Source organism: Lutjanus erythropterus, chromosome 1 (genome assembly GCF_056507025.1).
Source record: "Lutjanus erythropterus isolate fLutEry1 chromosome 1, fLutEry1.hap2, whole genome shotgun sequence".
Classification (NCBI taxonomy): Eukaryota; Metazoa; Chordata; class Actinopteri; order Lutjaniformes; family Lutjanidae; genus Lutjanus; species Lutjanus erythropterus.
The window spans coordinates 42,263,951-42,282,133 of NC_139317.1; the positions used below are offsets into that span (position 1 = coordinate 42,263,951).

The 18,183-nt window shown below is 41.4% G+C and overlaps 2 protein-coding genes across 2 annotated transcripts in view; one reads left to right on the forward strand and one right to left on the reverse strand.

Annotated features, from left to right (window-relative positions):
* LOC146333309 (neural-cadherin) overlaps positions 1 to 4,069 on the forward strand; it is a 299,893-nt gene extending 295,824 nt beyond the window's left edge. Inside the window, exon 36 of the mRNA XM_084722064.1 lies at positions 643 to 4,069. Coding sequence (XP_084578190.1) covers positions 643 to 1,245 — 603 coding nt within the window. The 3' untranslated portion in view covers positions 1,246 to 4,069. The remainder of the gene's footprint in view (positions 1 to 642) is intronic.
* Positions 4,070 to 11,831: 7,762 nt separating this feature from the next.
* Positions 11,832 to 18,183, reverse strand: part of dpy19l3 (dpy-19 like C-mannosyltransferase 3) — a 95,625-nt gene continuing 89,273 nt past the window's right edge. The window contains exons 19-20 of the mRNA XM_084725197.1: positions 14,319 to 14,477; positions 11,832 to 12,643 (exon numbers count right to left, since the gene is read on the reverse strand). Of these exons, the coding sequence (XP_084581323.1) occupies positions 12,440 to 12,643; positions 14,319 to 14,477 (363 nt within the window). The 3' untranslated portion in view covers positions 11,832 to 12,439. The remainder of the gene's footprint in view (positions 12,644 to 14,318; positions 14,478 to 18,183) is intronic.

An 18,183-nucleotide genomic window follows, 5' to 3' on the forward strand; every position in this document is an offset into this window, starting at 1 on the left:
ACTTTCCACTCATCGCATAATCAGTTTAACAAAGCGACCCACACCTCCTCCGTGCAGATCTTTTCTTCTTCCTTGTCCTCCTCCTACATCCCTCCGTTTTCTTTTTTTTTCCCATCTCTGCTGCCGTGGTTACAGTTTTGGTGGAATCACATTTGCGCCGAAGTGATTGGCTGTAACAGTACATGTGAGGGCTGCTCCTAACCCCGATGCACCAGTGCACATAAGAGATGGATACAGAGAGACGCCCTTCATCTCCTCTCTGAATCACCTCCACTCATATTTTATTGTCTTGGTCTGACACATACACACACACACACACACAATTACTGTGACTTCTCTGAGACAGTAAATGGGGATAGATTGGAAACTTAAATAGGTGGAACATTCACAGTAAACGTAATGGGGAGAGCTGATTGTTTTTCTGCTCTCTTTTCATTTTTCTGCTCTCTCCGTCACATTTCATTTTTTTTCTGCCTCATCTCTCCTTAAAACGTTCGTTCTTTCACTCTGGCTCATTCTTGTCTTTCCCTTTTTACGGCTCCTGTAATAACTGTTACTTTTCCTCTCCTGTTGTGTGTGTGTGTCACTGTACACGTGTTTGTGTGTGTGTGTGTGTGTGTGTGTGTGTGTGTGTGTGTCCAGAATGCCTACGACATGGCGGAGCTCCAGAAGTCCCTCCAGCCGAGCCCGGCACAGTCGGTGCAGTACTGCCGCTCCAGAGCACTGCACCACCCTCCTCCTCCCCATCACCACCACCACCACCTCCTACACCAAGCGCCGCCAGCCCCACCCTCCGTCACGCCGCTGGACCCCCTCAGCCGGACGGCCAGCTCCACCACCCTGCCTCCCTCGGTGGCTTCCACCTCCTCCACCGCCACCACCACCACCAGCCTCCGCAGGGACGTCCCCCCGACCAGACTCCCTGCCCAGGGCCAGGCGCGCCCCTCCCAGCTGGCACGTCGGTCCCTCTCCTTCTCCAGCCAGGATCTGGCCCGCTACCTGTGCGAGATCATACGCGATGCTGACCAGCATCCGGACACGGGGCCTTTCGACTCCCTGCAGGTTTTCTCCACTGAGGGGGGGGGCTCCCCGGCCGGCTCTCTCAGCTCGTTCAGCTCAGCAGGACTGGACGGGGGGAGCGGCGGAGATGGGGAAGGGAGGAGGGAGGAGACGCTCGGGGAGTGGGGGCCTCGCTTTGAGAAGCTGCGGGCGCTATATGAGCGAGCCGAGGCCAGCGACCTCTGAGCTCAGACCGAACCAATGACAAGACCCTGGTAACGGGCCGTCCTGAAACAATCAATTAGACGCTTTGCAGCCACTGAGGCGGGAAAAACAGCGAGAGACTGAGTGACAGAGAGACTCGCTCGGCATCCCCCTCTCTCACTGACAACTGATGCAGGAGGTGTTGTATTTACCGGATGATGAGTGCCGTCAATCAACGTGGCGGCCTAACAGACAGATGAAAGTGTCCCCGTGAAAAGAGCCCATTGCTCTGCACTCCCTCTACCTTGGATGACAGTTTTTTTTTTGCAGGAGCAGACGTTATCAAACCTGCCAGTCAGGTTAAAGGCTTCGGAACGTCACCCTCCACCTGGGCTACTCATCATGATGGAGCTTAGCTTCACTGTCGGAAAAATCTGTTCCAGTCACAGCCACTAAAACCCCAAATTTCCTCTATTTTCTACCACTCATTGTGAGCTGCTCTGGATGAGTGTCAGCTCAAGGCCTAAAATGTGAAATGAAAACGTTTTTATATACCTGAGCAAATCAGTGCCACATAAAATGTATTTTTAAGCACCTTGCTGCTGAATTAAATCTTTGTAAATAAATGAAGGACTCTTACACATGTCCCACACTGACAGTGAAGATGAGTGGGATCATTCTGAGTAGCCCGTATATTACAGAGTCTGGATTTTCAGTATATAGTGGACACATTGTGTTCTCGCTGCCTGGCTGTACACAGCTTCTGTCAATGTTTGTATGAGAAAAAAAGTGCTTCGACCATCACTGGGTTGCAGGGTGAGATTTCTTTTTATTTTTAATTTTTTTTCCCTGGTAATGTGTCTTTCGCTGGGTTGAGTAATTCTGTATTGGTTGGGTGTTTCAAGTTTCAACGCTCCGTGGGTTGTAAGACATCAAGCTTTCTACTTACTACTGCACCCTAGTCTTTCGTGTGATTTCCTATTCTCATTCGCACTCCTCCGCCGCTCGTTCCCCCTCACCCGAGGGAGGGTGCACAAAAATTCAAACAGCTTTGTAATAAAGAAATGGGAGCGGACGTGTGGACCGAGGGAGGGAGGAAATACTCGCTCTGTTGCTCTGTTCCGCGTGCGCTCTTCCTCAGGCATACCAAATGTGGTGGCTGCGAGAGACTATTTTAACAGACGATTGCTCGGTAGAATACAAACTATGTCAAACGGCTCTGCAAGGTGACTACTCAATAAACACAAACAGAAAGAATAGGAGGGTGGATGTGTGGGTGGATGAAGGAGATTTATAACGATTATTCATATATGAGTCCAGAGCCGTGATACCTGTGCCATACGCAGTCCACACACACACATTTATCTCTTGCCCCTTTGCTAAATTACCGCATCCTCTTGGTTGAAACGGTGCGATAATTGTGATTGTGGGAAAATGGTCTGATAGAAAATTGCAAGGAAATAATAACTCTGCAGTCATTATCCTAGCTGTGAATTGTCAGCGCGGTGGCAGGCGTTCCTCTTGTTTGGTTCATCGCATCAGGTTGAGAGATCTTTTTTTTCCACCTCTACAGAAAAAAGACTCCCCGCTGTTGTTGAACCAGTGAGAACAATTTGTCTAAAAAGAACGAAAAAGGCAAAGAACACTAAAAAGCGGAGAAGTGGGAAGAGCAGTACAGAGCCTGAAAAGGACCTGTTCTTCTCACCTTTGATAAGAGAGATGATTACAGGGTAGAGGGTGGAATCACAGAGCAAATGAGGAAGGGAGGCAGAGAGGAACCATCTTATCAAGTGCCTGGCTGTGTGGTGAAATGTGCCACTGGTGTACCATGGAGCTCAGTGGCTCCATAGGGAGCTGTAGAGAGGGGGGAGGTGTTGAGGGTAATGGTTTTTCCGCAGAAACGGTTTGTTGCACAGCAAATGGCATAAATACAAAAGTCATGTGTCCTCACCCCAGTCCCCACCACCCCCACTCCTTCTCCCCTACAATTCTCCACAAAGCCATCATGGCTTCACCTGACAATTCAGGCGCTGCATTGTGCTGAAAGTAGCAGCAGCGCCGCTCTCATCGTGCTCTTTTTCTTCGTCTTTGACACCGGCAGAGCCGAGCCTGCCGGCAGAGAGAGCAGTTAAAGGGTAGGAGTGTGTGAAAACACATCAGGCCACTAATCCTAATAGGAGCTGATGGCTTGCTGTCATGCTGGAGAAAACCAAAGGATTGCGGGTACTTTCAAAAAAAGGCGACAGAGGAGTTGATTCCCAGATTGCGGCTTTCCAGAAACATGTTATTTTGTGAAAAAGCGGAGGCAACAATGAGGCTTTCAAAAATAGAGACTTAGCGGTCAGGTGAGGGTGCAGCACGCTGTGGGATGAAGCCTGAAAGTAAGACACACAGGCTTTTCTCTTTTTTTTAATAGAGAGTGGGGAATTCCTAGAGAGGGATGCTTGTTTTTTATTCCTCTGTGGAGAGGGGCCGAGCGTGAGCCACGCAGTGCAGTGAATGAAGACGCTTCATGCTTCACTTCTTCTCTCTCTGCAGCTGTAAGGAGCAGCAACTCACTTTCCACCACACCATTCATTTGTACCATATAATGGCTTCTTAAATGTTGTGTTCCGGGTGCAGACATGTTGTGAACAAAGTTAATGTTTTTACCTCATTTGTAAATACAGAGATAGATTAATTACAATTACTGCTTTTTGTCAAGAAAAGCGCCATAGGTTTAAAATGTGCAGCTTCAGAGAAAAAAAATCAAACCAAACATATCTTTTTTATCATCATGATGGTGATGAGCTGAGCTTTGGACAGTTATGTAAGTGTTTTGTATTTGCTTTGATCTTTTTTTTCTCAATAAATTCATTTATTTGCACCAGTGACTGCTGAATAGTGACTGCATCGGACAAAGAAACTGAGTTGGAAGAAAAAAGGATAGAAAACGAAGGCTTTGCTCTCACATAACGACAAACAAGGAATTTACATTCTTGGAAAAAAAATACTTTTATTGATCATACTGCCATTGAACATGAAGTTTCTATTATCTTACACTGCCATTGGAAAAGATTTCAACTCAACACAGGTATCTCTTCCATCAATAATGTACCACGAGAACAGTTTTAAATGCAGAATAAACACTTAGTTTGGATGAGTTCTGATATGAAAAATGTCCTGCTGTAGAAAATCCAGCTGTACAGGTTAGTGGAAAAAGAAAGAGCAACATGGAGAAAATGACCAAAGGCACTCACATACAAAACACAATATTGCTCCTTCAACGTAACAGAAGTCAGTGGTTAGAGCTATTGACAGATGTCCTCATTGGTCAAATGAAACTATACTTGAATTGATGATGTTCAGAGTAACGAGCTGCTCTTCAACCATTATGTGGCCTTTAAGGTGCATCAGATCCTCTGAAGTACCAATATGTGTACATTATATACTGTTCCCTCATCACACTTTGATCTAGACCCTTTTTACTCCATGTGGACATTTCACATTCATAGTTTCAATGTATTTACATGGCACTGACTCAGTGGGATCACCTGTTTAGATGCTTCCAGAGAATGTCAGATGGTTTGTCTATGACTGGCACATGCATCACAACTGTAGTTCATCATGAACACAAATTATCTTACAGTGAAATTAACAATTAAGTTTATTTTAACTCAACCTTTAGTACCAACATGCTCCCAAAACACTGTTCAAATCCACACAGAAGTGGAAAGATTATTTGACCCAAAGTTTGGCAAGTGAGAAATTTTGAAGTGGTCTGTATCTACGTGAGTTCAATCTTGTGCGTCTATAAATGTCAAGCACTACTCAGGTTTCCTCCCATTTTCCCTTATTATTGATCTTTATGCCTTTATTAGATCCTGATGCCAAAACGATATGATCAATCCCCAGCCAGCATCACTCAGTCTCTAGAGACAAATCACAAAGTGACTGACAGCCATAAATATGCCATATGCTAAAATTTTCCAACTGCCACTGTCAGCCCACCATGATTAACAATATATTCATTCACTCCCCAAGTCTCAGCTAGGAGATGTGTGAGCAGCGAGTTCACTACATTATGTAGGCTACGTACGTTTACTACGTCATATAAACAAAATAAACTAAATAAAGTGTTAAGACATGAAATATTCTCACACCTATTTTCCTCATTAAACAGAAAAATACAACCATACACCTTTCAAGTTTCTCCGTTTTACTGAACTAAAACAACCTTAGCGCATCTTAAATCACAATTCATTCAAACTCAACAGGAATTAATATAAAACCCACCAAAACATCTTTGTTAGTCCTTCCTCTGTCCCAACAATCACCAACTCTGGTTTGATTGAGAAATCCTTAATTCAGCACCTTAGAAGTTTAAAGAGTCTCTGACTCTGCCGGCTGTTTCCCTGTCACTCCTCATCCAGCTCAGAGCACTCGGCTCTGGTTGAGTGGGTGTGTACTGTACCACTGCATGAGAGCATGTCTGTCAGTCTCACAATGGATTTAGTCGATCACTGCTAAGTGACATATTCATCAAACTGTCCAACCCTCACCATAAAGACAGCAAACTGTAACAATACAGTACATACACTTCATGCCTGTTACGACCAACATAAACGTACTGTGTACTTCAGGTCTACAGCCTTTTTTAAAATCAGCGGGCTCTCATGGGATACTGTTTAAACAGCACACCACTTCTAAGGAAATTTTTGCATCATGTCTACAAATTTTAAGCTTTTAGAGTGTCACTTCATGCTGGTTAGATTAAGACATTTTATGAACTTCAGATAATAAAAGTCAGGTGATCTTTTTCATCACAATGACCTTCGTAGTCAATGTTAGGCACCAAAACTTGGTTAGGTTTAACAAACATCGTGATTTGTGTTTTTAAAAAGTGTATTAGATATTTAAGCATATGTTATGTACGTTCTGTTTGTTTGACCCGTCCATCCATCTAACCAGACCTCCACTATATGAAGACTCTGTCACTCTTTGTGTTGTGTCACCTGACAGTTTTTTTTTTCTGACAATGAAGTCAATGCAGACTAAATGGCAGAAAATGACTTGTGAAAAGCAAAACAACATTGTGATAACATGAAAAAATTTAAGATGCTGACATGTTACTCAAAGCAATAGCTTAAGTGCATAAAATGCGATTGGCACTGGCATGCTATTCACACAGGCGGCACAGTGGTGCTGTGGTTTGCACCGCAGCCTGGCGCCTTTTGGTGCAGAGTTTGCACGTTCTGTTTACACGGTGTGGGGCTGCATAAATGCCTGACCTCAACACCTTTGGAATTACTTTGAATGGCATGATCACCTACCATCAGTGTCTGACCTCACTATTGATTTTACTATATTACTATCACTCTTACGGCTGATTTGGATCAAATCCCTGCAGCCAGGTTCCAAAAACCTCTGTTCAGCAGTATATTTACACCCATGGATTTTTAAGTTGAAAGGTCACATATGAGTTCAATTCTGTCTCGAGATCTTCTGGGTGAATTACAAGTTTGTTTTTTTCTAAAAGTAAAAAGAATGGCTAACCGAGCAACTGTTTTCAAACCCCTCAGCTCTGTTAACTCCAGCAGAAAATATTTAAATGAAGGTAAGAGTTTTAATCCCACAATCTACAAGAACATCAAAAACATTCAAAAAGAATTTAAAACCATGGTACAAAATCAAAAGACAGAAATGTCCAAACCTAAAATCCTACTCTAGAAACAAAAGTTAGGCCAAGACATAGAAAAGTCCTTGAGGTTCCCAGAGTCATGGAAACATCTATAGTTTCATAGCAAATGAGCAACTCAATCTGCAGTTGAGGAGTGGTTCAATAGTGTCAAAAGCTCCACAACATCTGAGAAGTGGACCTCGACTATGTAATGAGAGTATGTCCGCATACTTTTGGCCATATAGTCTATAAGGCAAAATACAAAAACAGAGTTATTGTTATCATAGATTTCTGTAGAAGGAAATTGTTTCATTTTGAAAATTACACATCTGAACACTTGTTCTCATCTCAGGTCTTCAAATATCGATGTCTTTGTCACTCTCCTCTGCGTCTCATACTGATGCACCAGGTGCCCTTTAGTGTCTCTAAGGTCTTGTTCAGACTGCCAGCTGCAATCTCCTGATTGATTTTAGAAAGTCTGGACAGCAAAAAAAACCCACATGAAATGTGATTTTTGCAAACTGGATCCATTTGGAGGTGGGCTTAAATGCAATTCGAATTGGATTTCGTCAGATTCATCTCCACACGGCCACTCAGATTTGATTTTGAAGTGTTCTTTCACTTGCAATACGACACACAACAACATCAAATTTAGAGTGGAAAGTATACCAGCTACCTCTGTTGCTGAATTTGACTGGTCCAACAGAGGAGTTCTGCACTGCACCTTTACAGCATGATTGTTCGGTGGGCGATATTATGGATTTCCACTTCTCATGTTGCCATGTTGGAAAACCACATCACAAACACTACATTGACGCCTACATCGTTACCACAGCAACCCATACAGATAGATTAATGATGTCTGACCTGATCACTTGCAAATAACAGTGCAGACAGTCTGAGGAAAGCCTATGAGCCGCTGCCAAAAGAGCTTTTTTAACACATGGTTAAAAAAAAATGTAGTTTTGGTTAGGTTCAGGAAAAGATCAGTTAGGTTCATATTTTGTTGATTTTGGAGGCCCCTGTTGACAAACCTGATAGTATTTCCACTGTAATAACCACAAAATACAATGTCAAAAATACAATTAAATGCTTTTTTAAACTGGTTAATGTACTGCTCTTATCTGATGTGGTGACAGGCATTAAGAATAGTATAGAAGTAGCTCATCTTCTCAGATGGTCTTGTTAACTTATGTACGTCACATAGAGGCCTCAGTAATAAATTGAGACTGATTCATAACCAGTTAAAGACTTCTTGTAGTAGCTTTAAAACTTCAGATATTGTTGACTTTTGGTTTTACACAGGACATGAATCGTGACCTCTGGGTGAAAGTCCTACGACATCACCTGACACAGATGTGTTCACACTGAAGTTATTTGAAAGCCTGGTGCTTCTCATGCAGAAAAGCGTGATGGCATTTATTTATTTGATGACCTGGGACTGAGAACAGGCTGGTCTGAATTTGCCCTCTAATCTGGTTTATGGCAAAGGAAATCCCCTCCTCTGTCTTTTTATTCTTCTCTCTCTATTCAGACTTCATTTTCAAAGCAAAAATATGAAATCAAATGGCTGCATTTGTCTCAGCAGCGTGGACTAGTTCTTTAAAAATGAGTCTAAACGAAGTGTTGAGTTGAATTCTACATGTGCACACAAGTTAATGGCTTTCCTCATTTCTTCTCCTTTTCATTAAGAAAACCATAGGCAGACCGTGCGCCTCCGAATGAACTACTAATCCCAATATGTATGGAAATTAAGAATGCTGAAAAAAATATTACATTACACTCTTATTAGGCAAACATAATGGAATCACTTCGCTCTCAAATAAAGCAATCAGACATCTCCTAAATTAAACATCCAATATGAAGGCGGGAGGGGAGAGCGGGCGGTGATGTTCCACACTGATCCGATTGGTATGCATTACAATGAGGCTGCGTGCTTTAACGAACAACATGTTTTCAAAAGCCCTACAACAACTGTGTGCAGGAGCGTGCGTGCATCTGTGTGTGTGGATTATCAAAGACAGAGGTCCTTATTAACAAGTGTACAAATATAGGCAGGCTCAGATGAGGGAATGAGGGAGGAAAAATGTGTGTGAGTGTGTGTGTGTGTCATTGTAGCGGGAAGACTCTGACTGGCCGACCCATAATTACAGACATGGCTCCAGCCTTTCAATCACCTCCTCTCCTCTCCTTCCCTTTGGTTTGAAAGAAGAAAAAGAAACTGAGGAAGGGGTTCAGATCATTGTGAATCCATGTTTTGATGCACTCCCCTCCGCTGCTGTTTAAACATGAGCCTTTTCCATCCTCCCCTCTCCTCCCCACTTTCTTTTCTAACCACAAAGCCTCAGTTTGATATGCAAGTGTTGCCCCCTCTCTCTCTCCCTCGCACACAAACTATTTTGGATTGCGGCGGGGAATCAGCATCGTTGTCAGCCTGCTGCAATTTCCTCGCCACTTACATTATTCATGTGTGTTTGTGGCTGTGTGTGTGTGTGTGTGTGTGTATGCGTGTGTGAGAGAGAAAGAAGAGAGAGCGAAAAGGTTGAGGCTGCTGATGATGAGAATCACAGAGCCAACAGCAATCACAACAACAACGCTGTCACAAATATCACTTGCTACCAGCTTTGACCTCAGTTTTTACAGCAAAAACACATTTAAGCACCAGTGGAACCTGTTTCCACCCGGGCGGGAATCGAAACTAACAAAATTATTTCTGTTTGTCTTTTCAGAGGGTAATTGATAACATCTATCACAGCGGAGCCAAATGTGTCTCTCCAAAAAGTGCCGACTGCTCCGAGGCCAGGCAAGAGTCGAGCAAACGGTCAAACTTATTCAATGTGGCTTTATTTTCTCCCCACAGACACCACAGCTGAGTGAGACCCCACCCTGCAACACTTCTCCTGCTGTGACTGGCTTCATAAACTCCATAAACAGACCGTGACCATAGACAAAGTAGTTTAACAATAAATCCCAACCCAAGTTCCAATTTTTTTTTCTGGAGCTTTCCACCAAAACACATGGTCACTTTTGAAAGACTGTGTGATGGTTGAAAGCTCTGCAAAATTGCAGTTGCCATGATCTGTGAAATTTTTTAACTCCGACTTTGTTGAACTTTGAGCCACAAATTTGCGACTTTGTTCCTTCAAAGGTCAGCGCTGTCAAGATGGCTTGCTGTTGGTCAGAGAGCTACAGACCCACACTGTGTTTCACCATCTGCTTGTATTTAACCCACTTTTGTCCATGCAGACAAAGGAGCCGGTTTTGCAGACAGTTCTGAGTTAATGCTACAAATAGGTCTTCAAATCTTGCTGGCAAGTTATTTTTCTCTCTTCACTCTTTGTAGAATAAAATTATGTACAATCCCGAGAACAAAACGGTGCAGTGCAGGAAAAACAGAAAGTCCCTCTGAGGGTTATTGTGACTGATGAGAGCTTGAACTTCCTAACATGCAGTGAATGTGCGAACTCAAGCGGATGGAGCGTGAAATACTGTCCACATTTACTACAAGTGATGTTGTGGCTGCACCACTTATCTCCTTCTGCAAATGGGTAAGAGTTATTCATAACAGTAAATTTCTTAAGGAAGTCTTGTTTCTGTATAGTTGGGAGACAGTTTATTTATTTGTAATTTCCAATAACCCTCAGATTTCCTTCCATAACTCTGCCTTTTTGAAGATATCATTTAAAAAAAAAAAGGGGGAATGTGGATCATATAAGATGTTGACTGCTTGATTGGAGGGTAAGCAGGTATATATTAAGGACATCAATGTGGATTTTGACCAAAGAAAACAGAACTTTTGCAAAAATATAACAAGGGTGAGTGGTTTTTCAAACAAGCAACATGTTGTTTAGCCTGTTGGCTGCGACAAGGAGCAGGTTAGGACATTTTCACTGGGAGAAACTTACATTATTTGATGGTGACTTGTCAAAAATCACTTTCAGTTCAGAAGCAGCGCTAGCTATTAACTTGCCATTAGTCTCACATAGCCAGACCTCTCTGTGTACAGCACTCAGCGCTGAGAAAAGTTTCTACTCCACACATGATCATTCTGCTATAGCAGAAAAAAAAAACCCTGGCGACAGTGTCCCTACAAAATATTGTCAGGAAAGGAATTTGTTTTGGTGGAACATTTGCACATCAGGAGGCAAGCCCTGGTATTACATAGTCTAAATCACTGCAAAAGAAAAACTAACAGCTGCTCACTTGTTTATGCTTGTACCATTAGCAACCCAGATGCTAATTTGTCATTTTCAGCATGTAGGTTACTATCTCAGGGATCGTCGTTGTTTCCTGGGGACTTTGGAAACGCAGACAGTGAATGCACTGATGCCACCTGAAACAAGCATCTAATGGAAGGTTTATACCCACAGAGTACAGACTAGCTTGCCAGCTACAATAGTTCACAAACTAGTCCTCCCAGTAGTCACTTAAGTACCAAGCTTCTAGAATAAAATATTTCAGAAAGACAGGCAGGTTAATTTGCTGTGCCACTTTCTGGTGTGTAAAGGTACTGAGACTGCATACAAAAACACCACCATTTCCATGACAACTGAGGTCATCCTCTACTGCAGTTGAAAGCTATGGAAAAAAAAAGCACAATTATGAAATATTTTTCACTCACCTAGAATAGTCAAGATCTTGTTTCCAACAAGATTGTCATCCAAAAAAAAAAAAAAAAAAAAAAAGCAAAAAAAGTCTGACCATTTCTTAATCCATAATAATCTATAATAGTTTGACTTTATGGGTATTTATTGTTCAAATATGGCACGTTCAAGAACTGGCAGTTTTTTCTATTTAGATAGCTTAATTAGCTATATTAGCTTTTATACCCTTTATAACTGACAGAGGTCATCTGCAGTGGCAACTTGCACTTTCTAAAAATGCATTATGTTCATAAAAGTTGATAAAACTCTGCACTGGGTTTGGATCTCAACAGCCAGCTCCATTGTGGATCAGGCTGAACAAACTTTTATTTTCTCCACTTATTTTCATTGGCAAGGAAGAACTCTGTAGCAAACGTGTAAAATTCTGAATAAAAGGATCCCGACTTGAGTAGATTTGATGAAAGCTATTGAACCCCAAGCCTACTCAGTATGAAAGAGAAAGTAATATCCCTAACTATGAATAAGTAGCAGTGAGTAATATTTTGTTCATTTCCTGATGCTGTGCAGAAATGACACTGACTGCTTCAAATGAAACTAAATAATGAGTAGTTGCTTGTGGTGTTCCTGACTCTGCTTAGAGGTCTAATAGTTGTTTCTATGTGTGTTCATGTGCACCAGTGCGAGCTGGGAGGAGGGCGGGCGGGGCGGGCGGGTGGAGACAGAACAGCCCAGAGCAGGACTCCTATAGGTGCTTCCACACTCCACTAACTAAAACAATGCAGCCCCGAGCTCAAACCGGCCCACTGCTCTAACACCACAGTTCTCAGAGCCATGTGTTAAAAAAATAATGGGCATGATCACAGTGGGGCACAGTGCAGAGAGGAGACAGAGGAACAGCGAGGATTCACTGCTTTTATCTCTTCTTCTCCTCCTCCTCTCTCCCCTCTGGCCTCTGACGGGGTCTCGGCTCCTGCTACTGAGTCGCGCTGGGCTCTGACGAGCTCTTGGCGCTCTTCTTGCGCTTCTTCTTGACCCGGTACACGTGGAAGGTTTTGTTCTGGAAAGTTCTGGTGAACAGGGAGGTGTAAGCCGCCGTGTCCTCCTTGATGGCCTCGCAGAATCGAGGGTGGGAGGCGGGGACGAGGTCTGGGTCGTTCTCTCCTGCTCCATCCATGATCTGATGGTACAGAGAACAAGTGTGTCAGTGTCAACATAAACAAAAATGACAGTTAATCATTATTATTAATGATTAATCAACAGTCATAATTATTCTTAAATATTTTAAACAATACATCATCAACACATTTTAGATATAGTAAATACAGACAGCCTCTCACAGGCTCTGATTTCACTTTGAACCTAAAAGGAAGAAGAAATAAATACAACAAAATGGTTATTTAGGCTTTTATCAAAAAAGGATTCTTTTTTGGTGCTAAAGGGACCAGACAAATTTTACATATCCGTGCTACAATCAAATAAGGAAAAAACAAAAAGATGCTCGACATAACTAGTAATGGAATATTTTGAAGGTGCAGAAAACCTTTTTGATGTATCAACTTCATACAATAATTGATTGGATGCCACTTGGCTACACTGTTTTCTACCACAGTTTTGGTTATTTCACAGGAGAGATTTTGTGTAATTTGTTTTCTGTCCTTGCTTTTTCTCACTCACGTATTTCTGTGCACCAATTATAGTTAAGCAACCTTAAAAAATAAATACATAAAATTTAAGCAACCTTTAAATCAAAACACGATTTCTTGTTTCTTTGTCGATAAAATCTGATCAAACCACACCAACGCAGTCTTGATAAATCCTTGATAAGTCCTGATGACTTGTTGACTGTGAAACTCTGAATAATATTTAAGGATGTTTTTTGCAATTTTTGCAATTGATTGTTGATTGATTCAAGGAGCAAGACAGAAAGAAAGAGTTTGAGTTTTAAACAATCATTCGAACAATCAGAAAACACCATACAAAACAAAATAAAATAAAAGCAATACATCTGCAAAACCCTTCAAAGAAAAAAGTTTCCCTCATAATCACACACCTTTTGAAAAGAATCTAAATCCTCCATTTTAACACACATATTTTACCAAAATAAGTGCCCTAAATAGACTAAAAAAAAACCAACACACACACCCCTGTCCTCTTTCCATTTTTACTTTCCTGCTTAAATTAATTGCCAAATTTACTTGTCCAAACAAGAAACTCAACAATTGACTTTTCTTCTTTTTCTGCCATAAGGAAAACCAAATATAAACATGTGTTCAGTATAGTGCTCTCAGAAAGAACGAAGGAAAGAAAAAGACAGACAGTAAAGGACACCAACAAAGACAGAAAAAACAAGAAAACAAAACAGTGAGACAGAAAGAAAAGAAAATATAGTCAGAGAGAAAGAAACAGACAGATGTAAACTGAGCGTTCCTTCAATAAAGCTGTCAGATGTCAGATGTTGTGTGTGCTGTGTGACATTTACTCCGTCACAAACACGGACCCACACCCACTCTGTGTTTCATGTGTCTTACACCACACTGAGCCAGACAGCCAGACTGAAGCTTGTCTCGCCTCTGGTAATCCAAATAGCCAGCGCACTGCATCTGACATCAAAATAAGGAGAGACGGAGGGTTGGAGGCTGGCGGTGGTGGTGGTGGTGAGGGCAATGAAAGAAAGAGCGACAGCCAGAGAGTGAGAGACAGTGACGTGCAGATGAGAAGTGAGACTATTGATCTCTGTGGAGGCTGAGAGCTTTCACTCAGTCACACAAGTTGGCAGAGGAGATGGCACACGCGGCCACACACACACGAGCACACACGCACACTCGCAGTCATGTTAAATAAATGCCACCCACATGTCCGTTGGCCAGGTCGAGCAGGTCTCGCAGTCTGCAGCCTCGCCTGTGCCTCCGCTCGTAACAAATGCTGTTTTCCAGCACCACATAGTCGGCCCCTGCGGCCCTCAGGATGCCATGGACTTCCTCCGGGGACCTGCGGGCGTACACCTGATACACCTGCTCACACACACAGAGAATGGAAGAGGATTCATGTGGGTTTTGTGTGGATTTTTGATTGCTTTTCTTGCCTTAAGATCATCTGGTTTATAATTGAACACCAATAAGGAGAAAACTTCTCTCCTGGAACACAATTACCAGGCACATTTATTCTCTGAATTACTGTTTTGATGAAAGTTAGTTTAGATTCAATTATGAGATGTTTACTGAAAATAAAAATGAAAGAAAACAACTATGAGTGAAACAAAACCGGAGGGAGAACAAAAACAAAAGTGTGAAAGACAACAGATCTCACATTTCTAGAATCCGTTACAGTTCATCTTTTGTTCGTTGCAGATGAACTCAAACTTTTTCACATCAGCGCATTTTTTTCAAGATGTTTAACAGGCTTTTGGTTTAAATGAGGAGCAAATGAGAGAAGTTTGAAGTGTGAAATTTATGCACTCAAATGTTTCAAACGGAAAAACATGTACCTGCCATGTGTGCTACATTCTGCTAACAATCCCAAAATTTCATACATGTGAAAATGATGTGTCTCTACACCTATCAGGGATGACAGTGATGACACAGGATAATTATGCTTCACAGGTGTCAGAGGTGTAATAAACAAGTTATCAAAGGAGGTAGTTCAGACACATCCTGTGAAGGTGATGCTGAAAAGGTAAATAGATAAGAGAGATAAAGAGAAAAGAAAGTCTGAGGATGAAGTTACCACAGTTCACAGCTTTAAGGGACACCCCAAAATCTTTTTTAAGATATTGGCTATAGAGCCTTCTCTCCAATATAATGGGACTAAATGGCACTAGGCTTGTGGTGCTGACAAGAGCTGAAAGATCTGAAAAATTCAAAACCAGCATCTACTTTCAAAAATCATGACCCACTTACACAAGATAATCCAAAGACTTGAGAGCAGTTTCATGTAGGAACTACTTTCACTGTGCCGCAGAATCTACAAGAATCCTTTTTCTTTCTACAAGTCACGTCTCTACGGCTGATATCTACAAAACTCTGCAACTTACACCAAAAAATTCTAGATGGATAGAAAGCACTACAGGCCATGGGAAAATTATACATTTTTGATTTGGGGATGAACTGTCCCTTTAAAATAATTTCCCATTATCATCACACTTTTGATGCTCAGTGGAAAGGCTCTGCTTCACTAAATGGAACAGGACATTAATTATTACCTGTGTTTTCTATTGCATGTCAAATGCTGTGAAAGAATCTGGCGTGTTTACCAGAGTTAGAGGAGGCACATTACAAAAGTATTGTCAGTTGTTACAGGAATGTATGACTTTTAGCAGGAAGTAAGTACAACAAGTTACTATCAGCATTTTGGTAATACTACTGAATTTTCTATGTCAAGTAGCGTGTTACTGGGTAACACACTTTTCAGAAGTGGGGAGAACAACTGACAATTACCAACATAAACCATTTTGTTCTGAATGGACACTTTACAAACACTAACAAAAAGTTACATTTGCATTTTGGAGCATATAACAGCAAATTTAAACTACTCAGTCCAAAACTGTAGGCATGATGGAAAAAGTGGGACGTCGCTACTTGCTACAGTATTTGAACATACATTACAAAACAGAGCAGTGTGTGTGTGTGTGTGAGTGTGAGAGAGAGAGAGAGAGAGAGAGAGAGAGAGAGAGAGAGAGAGAGAGAGAGAGAGAGAGAGAGACAGACAGAGAGAGAGAGAGAGAAAGAGAGCAGCGCGCTCTGTGCTGAAAAATATATAAGTGCCTATTTACTGGGCCAGGTCAGAGTTGCACCTGTGAGACACAGCTGAGTGAGCCTGCACAGAGCCGGTTCACACACGGGGTGAACAGGAATGACTCAAACGTTTTACAGTAAGTGTTGCAATATAGGGGCATTTGCAGGAAAACTGCAAACATCATTACTGTCTTCTATTTTAATGCCTGGCCATACCTCTGCAATTATTTTGGTGAAAGTAACACTAAGTAGTGTAAAGCATTACTCTACTCAGACAGTAATATCAGAAAGTAACATGTTACTTTCAAATGCAAGTAACTGGTAGCATGTAATATATTATATTTTAAAAGCCTGACACTGCTGGTTACTAACTGAGGGGTGATTATCAATAGTTGATTTTTTATTTATTTATTTTTTAAACGACGCTTTATTAAAGAAAATGCAAGGAACTGTTGTACAGTACAGAGAAATAACAGACAAAGCATTTTCAGTTCACAATAGAGACAGTAGTAAATATATACCACTGGCAATGGGACAATGGAAACTGACAATGGAGTCTTAGTTAACTGTAGTACAGAGACAAAAGAAAAACAGTCGATAGGGAGGCAAGAAATGTTATTAATTAAAGAAAAATAAAGAAAAACAAAACAAAACAAGGGAAATAAGCTGTTAATAACACCAAGGCTACCAGGGCACTGAAGGAGTACACAGCACCCACATCTATGTGTATATCTGCAGATAGAGTGCTGAGTGGTGACCAGGCGCCAAGACACGCACACACAGTAAACAGGAACGCGACATGCCATTATTGTGAAATTTCATCAGCAGGCAGCCGATCAAAGTAGTTAGTTAATGGTTGCCAGTGAGAAGAGAATCTATCAGATGAACCTCTCAAGGAAAATTTCATTTTTTCCAATTTTAGGAAAGACATAACGTGACATATCCAAGATTAAAAGTCGGGGGTAGGGAGGATTTCTACAGCAACAGAATTCTCCTGCATGGAAGCAGGGAGGTGAAGGTGATTACTTTACCTTGAATGTTTGTCATAATGTTATTTTCCTCTGGTTGAATGTGTAGTATTTCAGAGATTGTGTTGAAGAATGACTCCCAAAACCTAACTAATCTGGGGCACAAACAAAATGCCACCAGCTCTGGCTGTACTGTACACAGTGGTGCTTTGAGCAAAAATCACACAAAAAACACACACAATGGCAATACTAACATATTTTAACACATTTAGAAGCAAGGCCTAATGTGGCAAAATCTAAAACTTTTTTTTTGAATTGCTGTCCTAAGGATAATTTCTAAAAATCCAATTAACACGTAAAAGAGTAAAAAAAAATAAATGTAGATGAATGATTTTTCAACCGATGTCCAAACTTGTTACCAGCATACAAATTTACCTCATATTGTGTTTTTCAACTTTGAAAGGATAAGTCTGGTGATAGTCTATATTTTTCTTTTTGTAAATCAATACCATGAAAAGACCCAAACCAACAATAAAAGCCTGATGTATATACTGTACATGTTGTTCCTCTGTGGCAGAAAGCTTCATTGGTGTCCAAAAATTATTAAACACATCAATGAGTGAAACTGTTGTAATGGTTGACATGTTTGTTTGTTAACATGAGCACACACATTGTAGTTATCTTGAGTCAAATCCACATACACTGTCCTGCTGCTGTTAATACTTACTAGAGCATGAAAAGTGGATTAATCCGCTGCTGAAAATAGTCCCCAACACATGCAATATTTCATCCTAACTGCAGTGGCCTGCTGTTTTAGGAATTCACTTAGCCTTTTTGAAAATGAAACAATATATTTGTGACTGTTTTTCAAGCAAATGAACTTGGGCTGAACGATTGCTTCCCAATTTGTAATGTATGCCTGCTGGGTGAGTGAATTAATTCAGAAGGGAGACTAAAAAACACGCAGGTAACAAAAACAACTGTGGTCTTTGTCCACTACAGAATTATTTTGTTGTGAC